Here is a 19,630-nt window from a genome sequence, read left to right as displayed (position 1 = left end):
GAGCTGCTAGAGAACTTAGGAATTTTTTGTTATGGTTTCTTGGCTGCTAAGATTTTTTTCTATTGCAGGTTCTCCCTCTTTTCTCGAGTTTGAATGCCCCCAAATGCTACAGTGCCCTATCCCCTTTATACCCGATTCCTGGGCTCTAGAGGGGGCACGCTCCACTGCCTTGTTCCTAGGCACTGGGGGGCACATTCCACTACCCTGTCAGATGCGAATTTTTTATGTCTGGCAGGGTGAGGGAGGTGCCTGGTAGGGTGCGTCCGTACCCTGCCAGTCGTACCTCTGACGCACCCTGCCAGTCGTACCTCTCTTCCCTCTTTTTTCTTTTCTTCTTTATTATTTTTTTTAATTTTTATTATTTTTGTTATACATATTTTTTAATTCATCATTTTTTTTTTGTTTATGATTTTAGTGTCTACACTGCCAGATAATCGTATTCAACTCCTGTTGCTTGACCATTTTCATCATTGTATTAAGATCTTTCAGAGCTGCTAGCATTATTACCAATATTCACTTGTATAAAAGAGAAAAAGGAAATATGAAAAAAAATAAAACTAAATATATACTAATTAATAATAAAAAATAGACACATGATACTTTGTGAGAATTGGAATACAAAATAAGATAGGAAATGAGGGTAGAGTATTGGGATTTCGCCTACACAACCCAAATACAGTCATGGATTAAAAATTAAATATTTTAGAAGAGGCTTCATAAGATAACTTTTTATTGGAGTCCTCAAACGTCACTTACATGTTGCATTATTGTGCGGGGCGCATTCCGCCTTGTTCAAGCTCTAAAGACTTCTTCGCAAAAAGTGAAACATGGTTAACAGTTTTTTTGAAAGAAAAGAAAGAAGGGTCATCATCATAATCATCCTCTCAATACGCAAATGAACAAATGGAGAAAAAGAATAGGAAAAGGTAAGTGGAGACAAAGTTATTTTGGTATTCAAATTTGAGTGTCACGATCCACACCAATCCTTGTAAGGTATTGTCTGCTTTGGTCTGTTGGCCTCATGGTTTTATCCCAAAAAGGTACCTCACAGGTTAAAGGTAGTGTGAACCCTTATATTACCAATATCACTCTAATACATAACTAATGTAGGATTCATGACTTCTCTCTCTAAGATCATGACATCCACCCTTACTTCCTGCTAGGAGTTTTTGATGTGGGACTTTGTGGCTTACCCGTTGAGAGCATTATTTCGACAATATCAGATTCACATCTACATGAGGACCGTGACACTGAGTGTCATGGTTCACACCAACCTCTATGAAATATTGTTTACTTTGGCTCGCTAGTCTCACAATTTTATCCTACAAAAGACACCTCACAGGTTGAAGGTGGTGTGAACTATTAATGCCCAGTATCACTCTAGTATACCTTCGATGTGGGATTCATGGCTCCTCTCTAAGACTATGACATCCTCTTTTGACTCCTCGTTAGGAGCTTCTCTTTAATGTTGGACTTATGGTTTGACTTGTTGGGAGCAAATCTCAATGATGTGAAATTCACATGTTTCCAGGCTAAGAGCGTGACATTGAGCAATGATCCCAAAGCCTTGATAGATGCAGTTAATTGGTGGTATGCAATTGTTACAAGATTCCCACGAAAAGACCAACATAAAAAATCCAATGGTTATCCTAGGCTTTCTTGTTGTTGTAGATAACAGCAGCACCATTACTCCTATAAGGGTTGATACCACTACTAGTGATGGGAATGGTAGCCATGAAAACGGCAAACCCAATAACAAGGGGCGCCAACACAAGAATGTGGGAGTCACAAGCATTCCACTTAAGGTGAATGGCTGAGAAAACAATGTAGACAAGCACGAAAGTGCTAATAATCTCAACTCCCAAAGTAGTTCCCTTGTTGTAGCAATAAGCCACAACGTTAACACCACCACCAAGGGAGTTGCACTCATGCTTCATGAAAGCTTTAGCCAACCTAACTCCATATAGCAGCCAAGCACCGAGCTTCCATGTAAGCGACAACCTTGATCAGAAACAACTTACGGGCCAAAAACAACCCAAAAGTCATTGTAAGGTTAATGTGACTACTTGAGATACTAATAATTCTATTTTATAGAATTATTTTGTCTCATTTTGTTATTAAATCTAGCTAAGTTCTTAAATTTAGATTAGGATTTAATTATTTTTAGTAGTTTTTCTAATTAGTTTATTTTTAATGAGTTATTTTATTTTGTGCTACTTTTATGTTTACTTGCTTTACTTTAGTTAGTAATTATTAGTTTTTATGTTTTTGCAGGATTCTAAAGAATAAAGCTTAATTTCGTGAAAAAAAGGGAGTTTAAAGAACTAAGGCCCTATTCGTACATGTTGAAGTATTTTGATCATAACTCTCACTCTAATCGTCTAAATGAAGTGATTCTTAAGCCATTGGAAAGATAAGAGATGGAGTTACAACTTTTATGTGATCACTTTACTTAATTCTACATTGAAGATGGAGAAAATCACATTGGAATTTGATAAAGTGTAGTAGTCAATAAGAGAAGACTTGAAGCTAGGCTAATGCCACGACATCGAAGGGATGTGCTGCAGTGTCACGATCCACACCAGTCCTTATGAGGTATTATTCGCTTTGGCCCGCTGGCCTTACGGTTTTGTCCCACAAAAGACGCCTCATGGATTGAAGGTGGTGTGAACCTTTATATTTCTAGTATCACTCTAGTACATAGCCGATGTGGGATTCATGGCTCCTTTCTCTAGGATCATGACATCTTCTCTTACTCCCCGCTGGGAGTTTCTCTTCAATGTGGGACATTGTGGCTCTCAACCCGTTGGGAGCATTATCTCGACAATGTGAGATTGACGTCCATGCAAGGACCGTGACACGTGACGTTGAGATGAAAAATATGAAGAAATAATGCAGAAAAGAATAGGCTGCAAGATGATTAAGTTTTTATTAGGTTTCTACACTTATTCTAAAGCCATATTAAGAGCCAATTAGGGAGAATAGGTTAATTTAGTGCTATTTAAAGAGAGTTCAAGGAGAAGTTAGTCACAAGAAGACAACCATAAGAGAGATTCAAGAAATTAAGAGTTGAGGTTGAAGATTGAAGATTAAGAGCCTTTTTGGCCTAGAATTTTGTTAGCTTAAAAGCTATTATGAAGCTCTTATGAAAAATAATAACTTTTAAAATTAAGCTAAAACTGTTTGGTAAACTGTTTAATAAAATAAATTATATAAGCTCTAATTTTGGTTAAAATTACCATAAAAGGCATTCATATCATCTTCAATCACTTAATAAATTATAACGGAACACTTCAAGTTTTTATATGATTTTAGGTGTTAAAATAAAAAAAATTAATAAAGAAACGAAATAACTCTCAAAATTGTATAGTAGCAATAGTATTAGATATTTGTTGATCTAACAAGCGATCGGACCATGATACTTCAATTCCAGAAAAAAAAAAAAAGAGAAAAAAGGAAATGGTATATTTGACATTAAAATCCTTTTGGTGAAGAAGAGAGAAAACGTTTAAATAGTATCTTAATACAATTTTAATTATGGATTTTCTTTTCTCTTAATCATTGTAATAACAAAAAATTTTTAGATTTTGCTATTTTGTTGTTAGGTCTTCTGTTTTTTTTTTCTTGGTAGTTTTTGTAGAGAGAGGTAGAGGAGAGGAAGATCGCGATTTGCATTGGAGACTGGTGATTTGTAGAGGGAAAGAGAAAAGATGGAGATTGATTAAGAGAGGGGTATTTCTTGAAAAATTGATGTGTTTTTAAAAGAAGAAAAGAGAAAGCTTTTCCCTGGAGCTCTTCTTTAAGCTTTTTTTTCAAAAATTTTTTTCTTTAAAAAAAAGTGCTTTTTTTAAAAATGTTTTTCAAAAATTATATTTGACATAGTTTTTACTTTTAAGAGGTAGATAAGTTGAAAAAACCAAGCCAAATAGTCACGAAGGCTGCCAATATTTGTTTTTCTTCTTCCTTAGGGTTTATTATTGTTGTTAACCCTTGATGGCTAAACTTCATATGTTTTTATTTATTTTTGCAATTATGAATAGATAATTTCTTTTATCGAAGATTACAATTGAACTCACATATAGTTTAAATTTTTAATCTCTTTCTAGTTTATTTTGAATGAAATTGAATTGTTTATTCAAATTTGTTTTTAATGCTTTTTATTGTCTGGTCACCAATTGATATAGAAACCTAAACATAACTTAAGAATAGGAGTATAGAGTAGGCTAAAAATTGGAATAGCATATGGTCATATTTATTTACTTAGATGAATAAATTGATTTGTGTATAGGATAAAAATATATTTGTATGCCATATATAGCTAGTATTAGAGTTTGAATTTAATGAATCTGTTTTAATTTCAATTCACATAAATATATATAAAGTTGTCAACAGGTAAGGTATCTGCTAATTTTGAGGTACCCGAACCCTAACCCTATAAAAAATAAAATACCCAAACCCTATTAACTACCATAATATTTTTGAAAATTACTACCCTAACCCTAACCATAACCCTAATACATCTCCACTACCTTATAATTACCCTAACTTGTTTAAAAACCCAATTATGTAAAAAAATTATTAAAATGATATTCATGGGTACCCAATTATCCGAACTTGAATTCGTGTCTGTATCCATATACAATAATATTTTTCTTACATATTTCATATAATTTACTAATAATTAAATTAATAAAAACACACAAATAATAAAATTTAAATTTAAATAATCAAAAACAAATATCTCAAACATAATTAATAATTTTATAAGTTATAATTTTTGTAATGTTAACACAAAATAAAAAGTAAATATGTTTATATTTAAAGTGTATATATACTAAAAGTATTTTAGTATATATATAATAATAATTATATTTCTTATAAATGAATCCAATATATATAAAGTATATATATATTAAAAGACATTACAAGTCAATTAATAATCATAGTTTCATTAATTAATTTAATCAACTCTACGAATTTGTCCTTAATTTCATGAAAGTAAAAAAAAATTAAGTTCCAAAACTATTTTAATCTCAAAAGCTCTCTTTAAGAATATATATTATAAGTTTATATAAATAATGATATATATTATAATTAATAATTTAATAAGTTATAATTTTTGTAATGTTAACACAAAATAGAAAGTAAATATATTTATATTAAAAGTAAATACATATATATAATAGTAATTATATTCCTTTATAATATGATATGATATTCATATTATTTAAACATAATTAATAATTTAATAATTTTTTAGTTTAAATGTATTAATGTTATCACATTAATAATTAGAGTAATCATACTTTTCATAAATTTGTTAAGTTTTAATTAAAGAATTGCTTGTAAATTTGGTAAAAATAGTATATATTTAATTTAATTATTGAAATAATAATAAAATATTTATAAATGGTAATCGGGTTCGAGTAGCGAGTATCCAATAGATGGTACTTGAATCTTACCTGAACTTGATACGGGTAGTGAAATCACTACTTGAACTCGTCCCAAACCCAGTTATAAGGTACCCTAACCCTATATAACCGGGTCAAGTATCCACATGCTATCCCTAGATATATAGTATTTTGATTAAAATAGATATTTTTATAAGAGTATCGAGAGAGCCTTATAAATAATTAAGGACTCTAAGTTAGCAATTCAATTTATTAGAATAAGTTAAGGAAGAGAGGTAAGATTTATAGGAAATGTGAGAGATACTGTAATCTTAGACTTGTTTGAGTTGATTTCATCCAATTTTATTACTGCTTTAATTTTTTAGTTTAAATTCTTGTTAATTAGATTTAGTTAATTTATAATTTATTTAGTTACTTGATTTTGTTTGTTTAGATAAGATAAATTGTGTTAATTTTAATAACTTGTAAAATGGTATATCAATTCTCTGTGAGATAGATACTCTACTTGTCATTATATTATCATTTCTATTCATATACTTGCATGGGTAAAAAATTAGAACAACAAATACTGACAATGTAGTAACCAAGAATAAAGATCATGCCACCAAAAGCCTATGCAGTACCCAAGAGACCAACCCTGTCACATGCAACATGTTGTTTCTTTTGGCCAATTACAATGGCTATGGTAACATAGAGGAAAAAGAGAGTGGCTATGAACTTAGCTACAAGTGCTTTGTAGAAAAGACTAAAGCTTGAGCTCAACCATGTGTCACAATCCTAGTGTCACGGTTCTCATGTGGACATGAATCCCACATCGTCAAGATAATACTCTCAGCCGGTGAGCCACAAAGTACCATATCGAAGAAAAACTCCTAGCAGGGAGTAAGGGTGGATGTCATGGTCCTAGAGAGGGAAGCCATGAATCCCACATTGGTTATGTACTAGAGTAATACTAGGAATATAAGAGTTCACACCACCTTTAACGTGTGAGGTGCCTTTTATGGAATAAAACCGTGAGGCCAGCGGGCTAAAGCGGACAATACCTCACAGGGGTTGGTGTGGACTGTGACAATTGGTATCAGAGCAAACTCTGAGTACTAGCAATGTGCCACTGAGGACAGTGGACCTTTGTTGAAGTGGGGAAAGATATCACGGTCATCACATGGACTTGAATTCCATATCATCGATATAATGCTCCCAGCGAGTGAGCCATAAAGTCGCACATTGAAATCAAAGAGAAACTCCCAGCGGGGAGTAAAGGTGGATGTCATGGTCTTAGAGAAGGGAGCCATGAATCCCACATTGGCTATGTAGTAGAGTGATACTGGAAATATAAGGGTTCACACCACCTTTAACTTGTGAGGCGCTTTTTGTGAGACAAAATCATGAGACTAACGGGCCAAAGTGGACAATACCTCACAGGAGTTGGTGTGGTACTTGACACTTAATGTGGATCATGTGAATCATAGAGATATTTTCCCAACAGGTAAAGCCATAAGTCCCACTTTGAAGAGAAACTTCTAATGGAGAATTAACGAAAAATGTCATGACCAAAATGAACAATATCTCATAAGAGTTGGTGTGTACCGTGACACCATGTCAACAAGTAGTGTTGGTGGAGGGTCCATAGAGTCTTTGCGGCATGCCAACAAGTAGTGTTGGTGGAGGGTCCACATAGTCTTTGCGGCTTTGTCCTTCCTTGTTAACTTTCTTCACTATTTTTTGGGATTTCTCATTACTGTTATTGCTCTATAAACAATTCATTCTAACGTATTTGTTTGACATTTGCAACAATTTTTTTTTCTAGAGCATGTATTTGACTACTAACAAAAAATTTGAATACTTATAAAATTATTACTTATTACACCTTTTTTTTTTATAATTAATCAGACAATCACAATTCGAACAATATATGATTAATCTTCTAACTTTTAAACAAGTAGGTATTTCATACTAGTTGCTCATGGCCATTTTCGTGCCCATGGCCTAGGATAGTGACTTCCATTGCACTTGGGAGGGCTACTTTTCCAAAATCTCTACAGTGGGAGAGCTTACGTCATAATTTGTGGTAGTATGCCTAATTATAGTGTTAGGCTTTGAATATGAAATTGAGATGCTACCTTACAACAAGAAGGTTAGCTCTCCTCCCTCGATTGAGAAATGAAGAGTTGATTTATGATTCCGTTACCCTTTGTTTAATCAAGTTCATTGCATAAACCATGCTTTTATCGGATGAAACTCTTTGTTTTTACTTATGCTTAAACCAACTAGTGATAAATATCCAAAATAGAGCAGACTTTTCATTAAATTAAAAGTTTAGCACTAGAGTTCAAGACCTTCTAAAATCTTGAATAATCTTTATTACTTGCATGAAAATATTTGGATTTCCACGTTAGTTTCGAAAATAGATGCCAATGTCATTAATGGTAATTTTTCCATTAATTTTCACTTTTTTCAAATTTTGAAGCACGTACAATTAATTAAAGAATTAATTCTAGTTATATGGTTTTCTTTAAAATTTTATCATCTAATTTTGTTCGATATATGTTATATTATTACTATGAATCGATTTGATATTAGGATTGAATCACATTTAATCTCAATTGTAAATTTCAATTATTAACATAATATCAAGTATATAAGATACATAATTTCGATTAAAAATCTCCATCGTGATGAATTTTTTTTCAGTATCAAAAAGCTAAATAGAGAACAATGATTGTCATTACCATTGCTTTCAATTTCAATGTTTGGTTAATACAAAATTGAAGCTAAATGGTTAAATCATCCCACATAAATAGGACAACAATGCGAGAATCCTTGCATCCATTATAAAATATGAGCTGAAACCTTGATTAAGCCATCTTTGCGCTTGGGGCAATGACGCAGCTAGTGAGGTTCTAACCGAGGCGCGTCTATTGCTGGTTGAAAACTTTTTCCAAACCCCCTCTTAGGCTTGGGTTCAGCCTTGTCCTTCGAGAATTTCTGGAAGTGCTTCCTTTGGGGTAGAGCTCTACAATTCTTAGTTTTGAAAGGCTTAATGTTTATTTTGTAAAAATGTGTAGGGTATTCGTTAATTTTGAGATATTCGAATTTGATTAGTAAATGAAATACTTAAATTTTAAAATTATTTGAATATTTTTTGAACAACAAATAAATAAATAAATATATATATATATATATATATATATGTCAATAATATTACTGCATCAGAAAACTCAGTCCAAACTCTGGTGTCGTGCACCGATCTCAACTTTACAGTCTATTATAAACGGATACAAATGCAAACCACCTATTAGACGTGACCGATTTTGGGAGTTACTGGACTTCAGCTTGTTCCGTAGTCCAACAATTCCCACCTGAAGGGTCGGAATACGTAAAGAACTACAGAGCAGCTCTTAAATAGTAGAGCAACACAGACGCAGACTGCAGCAATGGCTACCATGGAGAGCATTGCAGGCCTGTAAACCAATGACCTGCTGGTTGTTCCACAGCCATAAGCCAGCTTCTGATCACAAAGCTTGCAATGTCGTTGCATGGATCTCAATTCAAGCCGGCCAATCTCAAAGCTGGAGGTTGACTCATTATTCTGCTTCTGGTTCATGCTGCACTCTGTGAGGGCGCCAGGAATGTCAACCACCGCATGCCCAGAACCTGTTCTCTTATTAATTTTCTTCTGTACCAGGTGGATGTGTGAGTAGTGGCCACTTAAGCGAGCATAATCTTCAGGTGTAGAGCCAGTGCTGTCTCGAGCACTCTTCCAAGCATCAATGCTAACCTTTCTAATGCATACTCATTATCCTATAATTATTCGAATCTGTTTAAAAAATCAATTATGTAAAAAAAAATATTAAAATACTATTGAACTCGATTATAAAATATCTTAACTCTATATAATCGAATTTAGTATTCACATTACTTTGTAATAAGATACCCATTACCATCCCTATTATTTTAAAACCCACCGAAGTTTGGAATTTGATTTTGAACTGGCTCTGAGGCCAAGCATATTAGTGGTAAATGCAAACGCCCTGTCTACCAATACCAAAGATCAAATCCCATTACATAAAGTGCCAAGGTGTGGTTTTCTAAACCTAGACGGATGCTCTGGCCAAAATAATAAACCTATAGATGGATGCAGCGGTAAGTTTCCTCCATGCAAAAACACAACTCTTGACAAATGTCTGTTGCTTAGATCCTAATGCAAGGTAATGCACTACTGCAAATAAACTTTTTAACTCTCGACAACTACAGACACAATGCCATTCCCACTAACGTGTGATGAAGCCCCACATCGAAAATTCAGATTATTAATCACTGCTATTTATTTCTTGAGGCAAAACACGCGGAGCACGATCTTACTTGAATTGGATCTGCTCCATGGGCTCATGCCCCTGTGTCCTTTAGCACAAAGGACTCAGGATTTAAAGTCTGGTGGATGGGTTAATGCCTTGTCATCAGAGCGTGTTTAATAGCTTCTTGTGTCTGGGAGCCGTTGAGGATCGTTCTTGGCTGGGATGATCACAGGGCTGTCTGACAGGCTCTTAAAAATTTTTTCTCTTTTTGTTTCTTCTTATTGTACTTACCTTGATTCTTGAGATAAAGTTACATTTAGTTTAATGAAATAGTTATTTCTTGAAATAGCCATTCGAAGAGGAGCTTAAATAACCATTACCAAACCTCTTAATAATAGCTATTCCAAATTTTTAAAAATTAAAAAAAAATTAATTAAACAAAAATATCCTTTTACAATGTCAAAAATTACCTTATAAAATAATACTAGACTCATTCTTTTTTCTCTCTTCCTCACTCCTCTCTCTCTAAAGCAATTCTGTTTTTGAAGCTTCCAGTCACTACCACCCCGCTCCACTTTACAAAAATACTCCTTTACAAAGAATTTTTCACTTCATTTAAAAAAAATGGAAACGAAAATATTTAAATATCATTTAATATATTTATATTATTTAACTATAATAAATATTATAAGGAATATTATTTAATATTATTATTTAAATATAATAAATGTAATAAAAATATTATTTAGTATTATTTAAATTTAATAGAGAATATATTTTATCTTGTAATATTAAATATTATTAAATTATAATATAAATATGTTTGTATTTTGGTGAAAATATTATTTAATTATAGTAAAAGGTATTTTGATTTTATTACCTATTATTAGAGTATTTTTATCTTTCAAAAAAAACTCTTTAATTTTATTAAAATGTATTTTTGTCATTTACCACGTATTCCTTAATTATTCTTAAAACTATTTCTACCAACCAATTATTGGAATAAATCATAATAATAATTCTTGTCTTATTCTATTCTCATGAATCAAATTATATAATAGTTATTCATTTTTATTCTATTCTTATGGAATAATTATTTTATTCCTCTTCTATTTCATTCCGCGAATCAAGCATACCTTTCAAGTTTTGTCTATCATAAGGATAGTATACTAGAAGCTCTTTGGACTAAATTTATATCCCATATCAAAAGCACAAAAGGTTGATGCTAAAGTGTCTTATAAAAGTGAAATCGAGCCACATTTCAACTCATACCTTTCTCTGCCTTTTGGTTAAGATCAAGTGTAGTATCTATTTTTATCAGTTTAATATTTGATATGTGGATCATTGATTCACATGATATTAAATTAAATTTTCTAGCTTATCACAATAACTTGCTATTAGAGTTCTCAAGTGTCGTTCATTCGTTGCTCAACGCACCCAATATGTATTTATTATGTTATGATCTAAGAGTTTAAACTAGGTCAGGTAAACTAGATAATACCAAAATTTTTATCGCGTAAATTTTATTTAAATAAGGGATTATAGTTCTATAAATAGGTACAAAATAACTTTTATAAATTAAAACTCGATAAATTAATAATTTTGACTTGGGACTAATGTGGTAAATTAATAATTTGCTAAATTTATAAGATAATACATTTAAAAAATACATAAGTTCTGCTTGATTATAAATTAATAATTTTCTTACACATCAAAATTATATATATACACATGACTCAATTAAAAGACCTTTGCAAAAAATATGACTCCAATGTTACTTATTTTCTCTTGAAATTAATGTCTCCTTGGATCTCATCTATAACTTTTCTTAGTGCATTAATATTAGTTTAATAATTTGAGGAATTTGAGGCTTTAGTTATTGTTATAACTATATGTGTGAATATCCATTATATTATGATTTCAAACTAGGTCAAGCAACTCACATAAGACCAAATAGAACTCTTTGATTTAATTATGTATATATAGATTTGGATATAGATTTAGTATTATCTATATGTTATAAATTTTATTTAGATAAGGGGTTTTTGGTCTATACATGGATACAATATAACTTTTATAAATCAATACTCGATAAATTAATAATCTTAATTAAATAATATTTTTGGTCGGTCCTAACTTAGGACCAATTTGATAAATTAATAATTCGTTAAATTTATAAAATAATACATTTAAGAAAAGAACACATAGGTTCCACTTGATATAGAAATTAATAATCTCCTTATACATCAAAATTATATATATACATGACTCAATTAAGAAGCCTTTGTAAAATATGACTCCAATGTTACTTATTTTCAGTTGAAACTGATGTCTCATTGGACCTCATGTATAACTTTTCTTAGTGCATTAATACTAGTTTAATAATTTGAAGAATTAGAGGCTTTAGTTATTGTTATGAATATATTTGTGAATACCTATTATGTTATGATTCAAGAGTTTAGACTAGGTCAAGCAACTCATATAAAGCCAAATAGAACTCTTAGATTTTATTATGTATATATAGAATTGGGTGTGGATTAGATTGGATTAAGTTGATTTAATTTGGATAGATCCAATTTAAATCCTTTAGTATTATCTTTATCTTGTAAATTCGATCTAGATAAAGGTTTATCGATCTATAAATGGGCACAATATAACCTTTATAAATTAATACTCGATAAATTAATAATCTCAATTAAATAATATTTTTGATCGATCCCGATTTGGGACCAATATAATAAATTAATAATTCGTTAAATTTAAAAGATAATACATTAAAAAAAAACATAGATCTCACCTTATATATAAATTAATAATCTCCTTATACATTAAAATTATATATATATATAAGACTCAATTAAAAGGTCTATGTCAAATATGACTCCAACGTTATTTATTTCCTCTTGAAATTAATGTTTCTTTTGACCTTATCTATAACTTTTCTTAGTGCATTAAAAAGCTTTAGTATAGTGTTCTCGTATTGCTAAAGAAATTTATGTAATATGATTGTTGCTTTGAATGCATCTTTGTGTGAGATCGGTTCCAATGTCAAGGGTGATGCTAAACACTAATTTATACATCAATTAAGCATCAGAAAAGGTTAATTGATGTATAAATTAAAAAATTATTAATATCTTGATAATTAATAAATTTTTATGATCCCAAGGGTATTAATTTATAGAAGTTAATTGTACCTCACTTCATTTGTAATTACACATTCAAAATAACATTTATACAATATAGTATATCTAGTAGTACAAGATTAATTGAAAGTTTCGGAAGAGTCAATATTTTACTTCCCAGTGGAACGAAATTTATGATAGAAGATGTATTATTTTCTACTAAGTTTTAAAGGAATTTATTAAGTTTTGAAAATATTCATCTAAATTAATATCATATTGGGACAAATAATGAAAGAGCCATTGAATATCTCTATATTATATCTATTATCTTGGGTAAGAAGTGTGTTTTGAAAAACTTATCCGCTTCATCATCTAGATTGTACCACACAAACATTAGAATGATTGAAACTCATACTATAATAAACCAGAAGTTCACTAATAATATTAATGTTCGGCATGACTAGTTGGGCCATTCCGGATCAATAATGAGGTAAAAAATTATTGAAAATTCATATGGTCATTCATTGAATAATCAAAAGATTTTTCAATTTAATGAATTTTCATGTATTGCTTGCAATCAAGGAAAATTAATTATAAGGTCATCATTAACTAAAGTGGGACTAAATCTCCTACATCTTTAGAAGGTATTCAGGTTGATAAATGTGGACTCACACATCCACTATGTGAATCATTTAAATATTTTATAGTTTTAATAGACAAATCGATAAGATAGTTACATGTGTGCATATTTTATTTTATGATTTAAAAGTTTTGTCTATGATAAGGATATTATACTTGAAGCTCTTTGGACTAAGTTTATATCTCATATTAAAAGCACAAACAAGAGTGATGTGAAAGTGCCTTATAAAAGTGAAATCAAGCCACATTACATCTCATACGTTTTTCAGTCTTTTGGCTAAGATCAAGTGTAGTATATGGTTTTACCACTTTAATGTCTGATACGTGGATATTGATCCATATGATATTAAATTAATTTGCATCCACCAATATTAGTTCAATAATTTGAAGCATTAATTACTATTTTTTTTAGATATTTTATTTTATATGCACTAACCATCTGGGCCATGGCATCATTTTTTATATGCTCTACCAACGGTAACTATACAGCAAAATCATTTTGTAAAACAGACTTCAGAATCCAAGAGGAACTGCATTCTGGGAAATGATTATTTTATCCCCTCTTCGTTGTTGGTTACCAATTCATGTGTATGTTTTTACATTATGAGGATACGCAGGAAGGCCCACCCTAGTGGTCATCATAAATTGAGATTGTGTTGTATGTTTGGTGTTATTATTGTATAGCACAAGATTCGTCAAAAGGATCCTATCAATGCATATGGTGTCACATTTCGCACATCAATATCTGTATTATTTGTTTTGACTCGTTGGTCTCATAGTTTTATCTTATAAAAAACATCTTACAAGTTGAAAGTGATGTGAACTCTTATATTTTCAGTATCACTCTAGTACATAATCGATGTGAGATTCATGGTTCTTTTTTTAGGACCATGACATACTCTCTTACTCCCTACTGAGATTTTTTCTTCGATGTGAGACTTTATAACTCAATCCGTTGGGATCATTATCTCGATAATGTAAGATTCACATCCACGCGAGGATTGTGACACATGATTTTGTGTTTTCTCATTGTTTCTTGAAAAACCTATTCCTTTTTTTATTATCTTTTTGTTACGCCTTTATTTTTCATAAGCAGCTTCATCTCAAGGGACTCAAAACAAGAATAATCAAAATAATATAACTGTGTGTACTTTGTTCAGTTTCAACGAGGAACATTCTTTCTTGTTATATGGTTTTAATTTTACATATTTGCATGCAGATATTTGTTGGTAATTTGGATTCTAATGTCCCGGATGACCATTTGAGAGAGGTTTTCAGCACAAAACAAACTATGTGGATTTGTTCAATTTGCTGATAGGTAAAGATACGCTGCTCAATATTTCTTAAGAGATTTATTAAGGGGAGATATAGCTTATGTAATTGGTTTGTTCTGTGCTTGAGCAATGGCATCCGGAGCTGTGCAGAAGAAGCACTAGGAATGCTAAATGGGACTCAGTTGTGTGGACAAAGTATTAGGCTTGTCACGGGGCCGTAGCACATCAAACAAACGAGTGAGTTTGATGATTTTGATGGCCTATTGCTTGGTCTTGGTAATTCTGTATAACCTTAAGTTTGATCCATGCCTTTGACATGTCTTGTACTGCAGCCCAAGCAGATCCAAACCAGTGGAATGGTGGATATTATGGGTTAGCCCAAAGATATGATTATTGGCTATACCGCTGCTCCCCCTGACCCCAACATGTACCATGAATAATATCCTGGGTACGGAAATTATCAACAGCCTAGCAGCAACAAGAAGTTGGATTTAGTTAAAAGTGCTACTTTGTTATTTATGGTTGCTTTTATGTTTACTAGGATGGTGAACTTAAGTTCCTTTGATCACCCCTTGTTCCTCTTCCGGGGTAATAAATTCAGGTTGTGTTATTTTTTTGCTAACAGCATATGCACTGCATAAACCCCCTTTATCACAAAATTCAGGTCGTCTTTGGAATTGAGGAAATTTGGTCGGGTCATGGGGTGCATCACAGATGAGTAAATGAGTGTCATGGTGGCATCACAGGCTGCATTTTGTTCCATCCATCATTATGAGAAAAACCACTCCCAAATTTCAGTCACTAAAGATAGAGCCAATCTGACCATGGCTTACACAAAACAGCAAGCATGTCTTCACAAACATGAAAGAGTAGCTAAATTCTAACGAGGAATCAGAACCAACAAGGCAAACCAAAACTTCTTGGTGGATAACAAAATGCTTGTCCAAATTTAAACTCGAACAATAGAACCTTTGAGTACTTAGGATTAAAGACATTTAAAGACAATAAAAAGTAAGGAGGATTTCAGTAGGTAGTGACTTCAGTCTGGTTTCTTCAAGTTCAAACAATTATCCGTTGCTTGACTGAACAGCTCCTGCACCTGTTTCAATTCCTTCTCTGGCACCAAAAACACAAAAAAAGCATATAGATTGTTAGATTTTTCTTCATTTCAACTTTTCGTTTCCCAAGGTACAGCTTAGATCCCAAGTTTAATGTGGGGAACTTAATCCTACAGCAAGGTTGAAAACAACACATGTACCATTTTTAGAAAATCAAGAGAAATGGGTATGTAGAATGACAGCAATGGAGCAAACATCCTATTAGTTTCGTCTAATACAACACTGAAGGGATGTCTAGCACAAAAAATTTCTTCTTGAGATTAAGCAGCATACTAGGTCTTAACAATCCCACACCTATTTTGGAACTTATTTCCCTTGTTCTTTATTCATTAAAGGGGTAATCGAATTTAAAACAAAATTCATTCTTTAGAACATGGTAGGCAACAAATCTAGCAAACAACCAAAATGATAGGAAAAAGTACCTGCAGCCTCCAGCTGCTTCTGAAGTTCTTGGCCTACAGCATTATTTTCGGCCTGGACAACAGGTACAGTGATTAAAAACCAAAAGAAAAAGACAATTAAGACATGTAAAATCGAAAATCAGCAAACCCAGTCGAGACTCTATCTACCTGGAGTTCAGCAATCCTTCTAAGTTGAGCTTCTTCACCTCCTTCGGAAGATGGAAGTGCTGCAACCAACGCATCAAACTGTTGAAAGTAGTAGTAACAATCAGAAACATCCGACGTAAGGCCATGAGTAAAGGAACTGATTTGATCCAATCATCAGATTATACTACTAATTGATTCCTAAGATTATGGTATTAAAAAAAAATAATTCTGATAAAATCAATAACCCGTCCTCACCTGTTTAGCGGCCTTAACAAGAGCAGCACTCATGAGCTTAGGTTGGTCAGGGAAATTCGCCGAGTCCTCAGTGGGATTAGCAGGGGGTTCTGGGTAATTTGGGGAAAGCCTGACGGGTGGAGCATCTCTTTGCAACGACCCGAAAGTGTTGAAGGCTAGGGCAGCTATTGCATTTACTTGTTCTTGTAATTGGGAAATTATATCCATCTTCCAAAACCAATAAGAACCTAAAGTTTTATACGACAGATCGAACACAGAAGAGCCAAAACTTGGGCAACTGTTACTTCATAGTATTTGGTCTTGGTGATTCGTAAACTGCTTAAATCTTAAGACCCAAAGAGTACACACCTGAAAAATGGAAACAAATAGATTAATTAAAAAATAATAATTGGGCCTAAAAAAAATAAAAGCGTAAAAGAATAAAAATATCTAGAAACAAAAATGAAGTTGAAAATCAGAAATGAAAATGAACAAGAGAAACAGACAAAAACACAAGGTGCTGGAGCTGGCGGCGGGAAGTGGCAAAAAGGGCCACCTCTGGAGCGGCTTTAAAAGCCACAAGCCTACACTTTAAAAAGGGGAGAGAAAGAAACCGGAAGGAAGAAAAAACCCTGGAGATCCCTGCGAAAAAAATCAAGAAAAACCTAAACCATTCTAGCAGCCGAATCCATACCCAAAACGAAAAACCTCAATCAGAATCCAAAAAGGAAAAAGAAACAAAAAAATTGCAACCAAATAACATGCAAATATAGGAGAGGGGAGGGGAACCTTTCGTTTTGAAGGTTTCATCCTTGCAACCTCTCGGAATAGAGTTTATTTGGGTTTAGGGTCTCTTTAGGGTTTTTCCTCGGTGAGGAGATGTCAGGGGAGGCCACCTGGATCACCGGCAGCTGGAGAAAGGCGAAAGCCAGGGTGGCTTTCAGCGTTTGATTTTAGAGAGAGAAAAGTGTTGTGGAGGCGCCGTTTGAAGAGAGAGAAAGGGAGAGTGAGAAGAGAGTGGGGTAGGGTTTCTCTTCACCAAACGGTGCCGTTTAGGGAGTAACCTTGAGGTTGACAAACAGTTGTCTAAATTAAAAATACAATTATTTAAAGGAAGTTATAGAATTCTCAATTATAGAATTATTCAAAGTAAATAAAGCAGTAAATTTTAAAAATAAAATGAAAGCATGAAAAAACAATTAATAATTACTTTGCTTAATATGCATCATGGACATTCATTTATCATTGCATTCAACTTGGGTGGATATTTTTGTACACAAATGATAATTGATGATGAGACTTTCTCAAAAAACTTATAATAATAAATTTTCTCCAAGAACTCTCTAAGTGAGAAATATTTTTAAATTTTAACAAAAGGATGAAGGGAAATATTCTCAATAAAAAAATTTTTATTTTCTTTCATATTAAATAAACTGATTTTGCATCATATGATATTATACTTTATACTCAAGAAATGCTTTTAATAAAAGATTTTCGTTCGTATTAAATAAATCGAATTTTACATCATATGATATTATACCTAAACACCAAAAATTGATGACACTCCCAAACCTCACATCAAGGCAATCGGGTTCTCGGACCCAACAAAAAGCTTGAGCTTTGAAGGGAAATAAATGCTCAGTAGGTAGCCTTAGCCTCAGAGGGGGAAGGGGGTCACACGAATTACATACAAGAAATAAGCTGAAAAAAGGGTTATCCAAGTCAGAAGATAATAGTAACTGTGTGTCCCTAATGGTTCTTATGCTTAATTACTTTAATTAAATTTACATAAGATGGTCATGAAAATTAACTCTTAATTTTTACAACTCCTGCACCTTTTTCAAGCAACTGCAAGACTAGTCCCTCCTAGATAGTGGAAAAGGGAATGGGATAATTTTCTCTTTGTTTTCCTCTTTTTCTTACATTCTCCCTTTTCATTCTTCCCACAATTACGCATGAAGCTTTTGTCAAAGTCTGGCATTAATACAAAAATGGTTCAAAATTAATATTTATTATTAGCCTTTGTTGACAGTTTTTTTCTTCTGCTCTAACCGAGTCTGATATCTGCATCTGGTCCAACATGTAGTGATAAAACTAATTCCTGGTTCATGTGCTACCAGAACTTCCTGGTTCATGTTACAAAATTTCTAGGAGAAAGTTCAGATGAAATAGGACATTTTACATGGCTCTTTGATCATTTCTAGCGATCATGTGACCTTGTCCAAGAAGCCAAAGAATGAAGTAAACATTCATTTCCTCCCGGACAAGCCCAAACCAGTTATTTCGGAGATATATGTAGACAAAATAATGTTCTCACCTTGACCCGTGATATCAACTTCCTTCCATGGGGTGAATGAAGAGATATCAAACAAAGATATTCAAACATTATCACAGACTGAGATATTCCAACAAAACAGGAAAAAAATCAGACATAAAACAAAATTCAGTTTGTTATTGCAAGGTACAGACATAAAAAAAAAATCAGATTTGGTTTCTTGGTAACCAAACAGGAAAAAAAATAAAGAGAGAAGAAGAAGAAGAACAAAAACCTTCAGCACCAGAAGCTCCAAAGCTGTAAATCAGAACGCAGAGGAAGTGCAGAGTTTGGGGAGCAAAGCAGGGACCTTCAGCACACCACGGCAAAGGAAGCTTGAGCCGTCTGTCACAGCACCAGAAGGGGCAGCGAAGTAGAGAAAATTTGGTAAAGTAATGAGCCACGGACATGGGCGAGGGATTAGGGATCAGGATTTGGGTCATATGGGTTTGGTTTGCTTTTAGCCTAGGTTGGTAAACCATAAAGTGGGTGGTAGACTCGGTTAAATCTTGGTTTCTTTTTCTAGACACATGTTTAAGTCCTTATATCAACAAAAATTTAAATATTTTAAATTTTATTAATAAATGAATAATTGTTAATAATAATAACACTTTAATATATTTATATTAAACTTTCCTATATAATAAATAATTATTAATAATATATCTTTACATA

At 32.5% G+C, this 19,630-nt stretch overlaps 1 protein-coding gene, 2 non-coding genes and 3 pseudogenes across 6 annotated transcripts; 4 read left to right on the top strand and 2 right to left on the bottom strand.

The window, feature by feature from the left end:
• Window positions 1-1,422: 1,422 nt before the first annotated feature.
• LOC148762170 (aquaporin PIP2-7-like) lies at window positions 1,423-10,059 on the bottom strand (annotated as a pseudogene).
• LOC148762172 (U4 spliceosomal RNA) lies at window positions 8,274-8,424 on the top strand. Its single transcript, XR_016027274.1, has one exon. It is a non-coding gene; the product is annotated as a U4 spliceosomal RNA (small nuclear RNA).
• On the top strand, window positions 9,764-9,954 carry LOC148762171 (small nucleolar RNA U3). Its single transcript, XR_016027273.1, has one exon. It is a non-coding gene; the product is annotated as a small nucleolar RNA U3 (small nucleolar RNA).
• A 915-nt stretch (window positions 10,060-10,974) lies between the features above and the next one.
• On the top strand, window positions 10,975-11,148 carry LOC148762169 (U2 spliceosomal RNA; annotated as a pseudogene).
• Window positions 11,149-13,723: 2,575 nt separating this feature from the next.
• Window positions 13,724-13,838, top strand: LOC148762168 (U2 spliceosomal RNA; annotated as a pseudogene).
• Window positions 13,839-15,510: 1,672 nt separating this feature from the next.
• On the bottom strand, window positions 15,511-19,417 carry MED21 (mediator 21). Of its 4 annotated transcripts, none has more exons than XM_088807771.1 (6): window positions 17,431-17,657; window positions 17,148-17,316; window positions 16,663-17,010; window positions 16,429-16,506; window positions 16,282-16,333; window positions 15,511-15,857 (listed from the first exon to the last, which is right to left on the bottom strand). In XM_088807771.1, exons 3-6 carry the CDS (start codon window positions 16,867-16,869, stop codon window positions 15,781-15,783), a joined length of 414 nt encoding a protein of 137 aa, XP_088663897.1. In that variant the 5' UTR covers window positions 16,870-17,010; window positions 17,148-17,316; window positions 17,431-17,657; the 3' UTR covers window positions 15,511-15,780. The 4 variants fall into 4 exon arrangements, with proteins under 4 accessions (XP_088663897.1, XP_017979479.1, XP_017979477.1 ...); XM_018123990.2 differs by having other exon boundaries at window positions 17,148-17,283; XM_018123988.2 differs by lacking the exons at window positions 17,148-17,316; window positions 17,431-17,657 and adding an exon at window positions 19,191-19,417.
• Between the last annotated feature and the right edge of the window lie 213 nt (window positions 19,418-19,630).

Source organism: Theobroma cacao, chromosome 6 (genome assembly GCF_053813885.1).
Source record: "Theobroma cacao isolate CCN51 chromosome 6, ASM5381388v1, whole genome shotgun sequence".
Taxonomy (NCBI): domain Eukaryota; kingdom Viridiplantae; phylum Streptophyta; class Magnoliopsida; order Malvales; family Malvaceae; genus Theobroma; species Theobroma cacao.
This window is presented reverse-complemented; position numbering and strand designations above follow the sequence as displayed.